This window comes from Oryza brachyantha, chromosome 8 (genome assembly GCF_000231095.2).
Source record: "Oryza brachyantha chromosome 8, ObraRS2, whole genome shotgun sequence".
NCBI classification, from domain to species: domain Eukaryota; kingdom Viridiplantae; phylum Streptophyta; class Magnoliopsida; order Poales; family Poaceae; genus Oryza; species Oryza brachyantha.
In genome coordinates, this window is record NC_023170.2 from 14,605,766 (window position 1) to 14,612,438 (window position 6,673).

The 6,673-nt window shown below is 39.2% G+C and overlaps 1 protein-coding gene across 1 annotated transcript; it reads right to left on the reverse strand.

Annotated features, from left to right (window-relative positions):
- Window positions 1–1,652: 1,652 nt before the first annotated feature.
- LOC102711089 (patatin-like protein 2) lies at window positions 1,653–6,411 on the reverse strand. Its single transcript, XM_006659435.3, has 6 exons — window positions 6,051–6,411; window positions 5,741–5,925; window positions 4,925–5,114; window positions 4,193–4,354; window positions 3,059–3,373; window positions 1,653–2,279 (listed from the first exon to the last, which is right to left on the reverse strand). The coding sequence occupies exons 1-6, from the start codon at window positions 6,195–6,197 to the stop codon at window positions 2,043–2,045; spliced, it is 1,236 nt and encodes a 411-aa protein (XP_006659498.2). The 5' UTR covers window positions 6,198–6,411; the 3' UTR covers window positions 1,653–2,042.
- Window positions 6,412–6,673: the final 262 nt, after the last annotated feature.

Sequence of the window (6,673 nt, forward strand, 5' to 3'; positions counted from 1 at the left end):
TGCATCGGGCGGGCCAGTTCAAGCAACTATATATAAACCAAATCTTAACCCTGAGCGCGAAACGGTTGGAGCTAGCTAGTTGTGTGTCGGCCTCAAGCCTCTTTGTATATTGATCGAGCTGGGTTTTGGATCCGCTGTTATTCCATACTAACGGCAGAGAAGGAACAGTGCGATGCCATTCGATGAATCTCAGACGTCCGTTTTGATATGGACGACTATGGATTAGTATGCTACATTGCAAAACAGTAAATATATTATTATTTTTTACTGCTGCAGTAATTTGCTATAGCGCCCTACCATTCTCTCTCTTCTCTTTCAATGTGCTAGCCTGCCATTGCTTAGCAGGTGATCCGAATCCGGTCAAGTTTGATTGTGTTGTCCATGACCTTTAATTTTCTTGCATTGCGTGCGGACTCTTGGATTCCATCCTCCAACCTATCTCCATCTTATAGCAATGGCAGGTGATCCGGATCCGGTCAAGTTTGATTGTGTTGTCCATGACCTTTAATTTTCTTGCATTGCGTGCGGCCTCTTGGATTCCATCCTCCAACCTATCCCCATCTTTGGCCATATCTCTCCACGCGATCGTGTCCCTTCAGAGCAAGTTCAATAGTATAGCTAACTACTGGCTCTAATTTATCTATAGTTAATCTAATAGGCAATTCATATAATAGTTGCCTACAAAACATTAATACATGGTCCCACATGTCATACACACGGCGTCTTGTAGGCCGTGCTATAGCTAGCTAGCTATAAATTAGTAGTCCACTCTCTTCTCTCTCCCATTTTATCTCTTTAAAATATATTTATAGCTGACTTATAGCCTACTATTGTACCTGCTCTCAGTCCTTCGCACAACCCCTAAACTTATTGGGGTAAGAGCTAGGGGGCTCCAAGGATGAGGAAGCCTTTACATCAGCTTGGTATTCTCGCGGCGATGGGGCACATTGCAGCAGCCACAACATACAAAGTTACAGATGATGGAGGGGTAGTCAAGGTAAAGTAAATGTTAAAATTACACTGTCTAATTTTTATAAAAAAACATTATGTTAGAGTGAATACAATGCCTAATGCCTAATGTAAGCGGACTCTAAAAGTTATCACTATCACATTATACTTCTTACATAGAGGAGAAAGAGGATAAAGAAGAAAAGATGGCTATAGATTTATAGCTAGATACAGCGCAAGATGGTATGTGTATAGGAGATGCCTCGTGTAGTAATGATATACTACCTCCGTTTCATAATGTAAGATGTTTGACTTTTTTATTGCAACGTTTGATCATTCGTCTTATTCAAAAATTTAGTACAAATATAAAAAAATGATAAGTTATGCTTAAAGTTCTTTTGATAATAAAGTAAGTCACAAGCGAAATAAATGATATTTTCATATTTTTTTAATAAGACAAATGATCAAACATTACAATTAAAAAGTCAAACATCTTGATTTATAAAACGGAGTGAGTAGTATATATTTGTATGTATTTATTGTATAGTTGGTTTATATTAATTTTTGTTGACATGACATTTTTATGGAGCTAGTAGCTAGCTCTTATATTAAAGTTGCTCTTATGGGTGATCCGAATTGAAACTCCGAATAATTTACACATGGAACAATATGTAAGAATTAAGAAACATGCGTGGTTCGTCAGATTTTGTACCTTTTCTCCTTATACAAATCATCGATAACGGACAAACCAATGCAATACACTAAATGCTGTGTACATGCACCAATGGCAAATTAAAACAACACTTGAAACGTTCTTCTGGAACGTACCCTTGCTCCATACTCCAGTGGAATTATACCAATGATCGATACATATGTACAACATCAAGCATGTGTACAGCATGAAACATGAATGGAAAAAAGGAAAACGAAATCAAGAAACATGCTTCAAATGGAGTAATCAACCACCCAACACAGCTGAGACCAAACCGTCACCAAATAACCGACTTAGTTTAATTCAAAGAGATTAATTTTTACGCCATGGACGGTTTTTCTGGAGCCAATGACAGTAAAAATCACTCCTTTTTTTCTCTCTATCAATTCTTGGGAAGCTCGTTTTGGCGGCGGCGGCGCTCGTCGGAGAGCAGCTTCGCCAGCTTGGTGAGCTGCTGCTCGTTGGTGCCCTCGCCGGGAACGTCCACGTAGCGGCCGGTCTCTAGGTCAACCCGTGACACGTTCTTCTTGAGAAGCTCCTCCCCGATCCTCACCAAGTTGTCCAGGTTCTCCTTCGAGCTGTCGTCGATCGAGCCTGCACTGCCCTTCAGCTGATCATACTGCGTTTGCACACAGCAGATGCGACATCTTGTTGTGTTAATTAAATAACAAATTAAGTCTTGCAAATAAAGAGGCAGTTGTTTGGCTTTTTTAAGGAAAAAAATTCAAATAACGTATTTACAAACTAAAAATAATTTAGAAATAAAAATTGTATATATGTGTTATTAGTAAGCTAAAACCGAAGTCCGAAAAATAAACTACGATGAAAAAACCTAAAATCAACTTTAAATTTAATTAAAAATTTAAATTTTGGCGTGGATTGTAAACTAAGGTTGCATTCATTTGACGATGAACCGTGCAAATTTCTCTTCGGTTCTTGCGTGCATGTTTCTTAAAATACTAAAAGTGTATTTTGTAAAATATTATATATATATATATATATATATAAGTTTATTATAGAGCAGGGCCGCGTTCGGCGAGAGGCTAAGTTAACTTAACTCCCTCGTTTTTCGCGCGCACGTTTTTTGAACTGCTAAACGGTGTATTTTTTGCAAAAACTTTTTATAGGAAAGTTGTTTTAAAAAATCATATTAATCTATTTTATATTTTTTAATAATTAATTAATTATGTACTAATATATTACTACATTTTGCAAGGTAAGTTACCTTACTCCCCCACTAACGAACGTGGTCTAGATTGTTAAATTTAATGTAGTTAATTTTATCATTTATAGCATTAAGTGGCTATAAAAAATCAAATAATAGTTTATCTTTCATCACCAAAATAACATGGCCTAAAAACTTCACATTTACCACACACACACACGTAGGTAATGTACCTGAATGCGCAGATAGTTCTCTTCGGAGTGAAGAGCGCTGAATAGGACACAGAGGTGGATGTCAACCATGTTGGCACTAGCAGTAGTGAGCATGTCGATGATGGGAGCTGAGCCACCCTTGACGAGCCAGTTGAAGACGCCCCACTTGGCAGCCTCCTTGGCGCTGTACTTCTCATCGTGATTCGATCCGCAGCCGATGGAGATCACCAAGAACTTGCCATACTCTGCCGGCTTCACCGGGAAGAAGTCGTAGTCGCTGTCCTTGTCCTTCTCCAGGGTTATGTACTTGGACACTTGGCTCATTGCACACAGCGTCTGCCCATATAGTGACATGTCCATATATTATTTATTATTGTCCTCAATTGTGCTTAATTTAGGTTTATATTACTCCATTCGTTCCACATTATAAGACTTTTTTTTGTCTTATTTAGATTTATTTGTCTGCTAATAAATCTAGACACATATATAATGATATATGATATATGGATAAATCTAGTTACACTCAGAAAGTCTTATATATAATATGGAATGGAGGGAGTATAAGATATGGATCGATGCAGGTTGGCATGTGGTTAATCCATGAACTACACTAGTTCAACTAAATAAACTAAGTTTAAATGTATAGAGAACATACATTAAACTTTGGAATGAAAATAAATCTGAACTACTGATTTAAATTTATTGGAGGGCTCAGATATATTTCTACTACCACTTCACTTGACGTTAGTAGAAACATGGTGAGGTGTAATGATTAAAAAAAATAGGATTGAGGGGGTATAATCATACGTTTTTCCCCTACAAAACGACGTGTCGTCAACTATATACAAAAGGACGTTTCGTCAACTATGTACTAGGAAGTGATATAATCTGATAAATAAATATAAGCCTCTTACGAAGAATTAATAAAATCAAAAATACCAACATTATCACTAACTATTGAGTTAGTAAAATACTTATATACCCCTATAATCCAATAGTCCAGATCTATTTTACTGTATTAATTATAATACTGCCAATAGAGAGCAATATAGCGGGGCCCAGGCAGTATATGTTTGGGCTCTTTAATTTGCAACACAGAAAATTTACATGAATAAGTCTAATTTCTACAGAATTGTCTGATAATTGCTCCGTTACCGGGTTGTTGGCGGCGAGGCCGCCATCGACGAGGTTGAACTCCCTCGTCTGGCCCCTGTCGTCTTTGGTCTCGAAGTAGTGCGCCGGGAAGAAGGTCGGAGCGGCGGAGGTGCCGATCGAAATGTCCGACAACAGAGCATTCTTCAGTGGTTTGTACTTCAACTAATCATCACCAAACCATCAATAATTAAATTAAATTAAATTAGAACTTCTGAAAACATTGTGTTATCTTCTATGCATGCTCTTGTTGACTCTATCTATGCCAACAAAATTTAAAAAAAATGGTTTCACTCATTTTCAGTGTAGCTATTCCTTTCCTAGGTGTAACTAAGCCACCCTGCGACTTTGCACAACAATACGCACATGGTAGCTATCTGTTTGTGGCCATTCCACTTGGAAAAGTAAGATATTGACACTGATCCACTAGTAGAAAGAAAATTAGTGTGGTGGCTGTTCACTGATAGAGATTAGACGAAATTGCGCCTGTGTGGTGACTGATGAGCCGGACACTGACACCATCATCTTTTCATTTCTATTTATATTATAAGTTAAAATTTAAATTTAGATCTAACTTTATATTTTCTTTCATCGTACATACTTTTGCAACATTTACTTTCAAATTATTAAAAAAATTACATAAAAGTTTTATTTATAAATTATTTTTTATTTGTAAATACGCCTAGAAAGCCAAACTATCGACCCTGAAAACATCAACGGAAAACGACGGCCTACCTCGAATTTGGAGAATATGGTTGGTTGCAGGTTAGCGATGTCGAAGGTCGGAATAACCACGTTCGTCAGCGTGTCGCTCAACCTCGTGTCGCCGAGCTTCTCGCGAAGAATGGAATGGAGGTACTTGCCGTCGTACTTTGGGCCACTCACCATCCTCAGCGTGCCGGCGATCTTGGACAGCACCCAGTTCCTGCGAGTTCGATTCGATCGCCGGCATTACAATAATTAATCCAAGTGATTAACTATATATATATTAATTAATTAATTAACTAGCTGGCCGTGGCCGATCGATCGATCGATCCTGCAATCTTGAGACTTCAGCAACCATTGCTGTTGTTTGTACAGAAAGGATTATGTTTCTTCTGGACAGTTAACTCGTGCTAGGCTTTTTTTTTTTAATGGAAAGTTGATTCATCTGGCATGCACATATGCACGGTTGGGTACTAGGGCGCATTAGTTTGTCATAACACAGATTCTCTTATCATACGCTAGTTTAACGTAGTATTTTTCAATAAAATATATATAGCAAAGTTGTTTTAGAAAACCTTATCAATATATTTTTCAAGTTTTTTAGTTAATAATTAATAAATAAAATATTATTCCACTCATACGTTTTTTTCTCCGGTTACTGACCCCCTACCGAAGAGATCATTTTTCTCATTCTTGAGAAGGTAACATAAGGTATCATTGTTTTCTACGTAAAATTTGGTATCAGGTACCAAGAGATACTAAATTTTACATAGAAAATAGTATCTCTTAATATCTCTTCAAAGATGGTAAAATTGCTCTGCCGAAGAACTCGGGCCGTATACGTACTTCTGTGGGAAGATATTGGGCGAGTTGTCGACGTAGAACTTCGCCAAGTCCTTGGCGGCGAACAGCGGCCGGCCGCTGCTCTTGTCCGGCGCGGTGAGCATCGCCGTCAGGAGGCCGCCGGTGCTCGTGCCGGCGACGACGTCGAAGTAGTCCGCGATCCTCGCATCCGGATTCTCATCCACCTCCTACACGTACAGAGAGGTACACGTACACAGCTCTAGCGGATTCATGGCAACAAGAACGTACACTTACTCGCTCCATGAAATGGTCGAGATCAACACAGCGGATCGATCGATTGTTCATCGCCTACCTGGAGCTTTTTCTCGAGGAAGGCGAGGACGGTGGCCGGGATGATCCCCCTGACGCCGCCGCCGTCGATGCTCAGCACGGTCACCAGCTTGACCTTGTCGCCAGGAGAGCTCGAGCTTGCACCTCCCGGCGAGCTAGAGCTTGCCATCGTCTAATTTAGCTGGTGTAATCGACAGCTCGAATTCAAAGCTACGATCGATGCAGCAACGAGACCTATATGAAACGGAGGTCGATGGAGCAAGCTAGCTAGATTGGCAGAGATTAGCAGGAGGCGATCGAGCAATTAGGGTTCTTTGTATAAAGGCATGCACGTCTGCAACAAAAGGAATCAAGAACTAGTTGGAAGCGACAAGATTGGGTCAGCTCCGGAGATAAATAAACATACACAATCTGGCTAATCGCGGATGTCAACTAAGCCTAATAAACAACAACGTTAATTGGCTTAAATCACCGGTTGCTTTCAACGGTTTGGTGCCTTGGTTGAACTTTCCTTGATTAGAATATATATTGAGATGCTATTAGTTTGAGAAGAAACAGGTGCTGTGTTAAATATGTGATCCGAATTATATCTGGAATTATATCCGGATTAGTTTCCTAGAAGGTTTCTCCCAGTTGTTTCCTACT

Coding starts and splice junctions, on each gene's coding strand:
- LOC102711089 (XM_006659435.3), bottom strand. CDS start 6,197: ATGGCAAGCTCTAGCTCGCCGGGAGGTGCAAGCTCGAGCTCTCCTGGC. Junction 5,926..6,050: donor TCCTCGAGAAAAAGCTCCAG/GTAGGCGATGAA, acceptor CTGTACGTGTAG/GAGGTGGATGAGAATCCGGA. Junction 2,280..3,058: donor AGAACTATCTGCGCATTCAG/GTACATTACCTA, acceptor GTGCAAACGCAG/TATGATCAGCTGAAGGGCAG.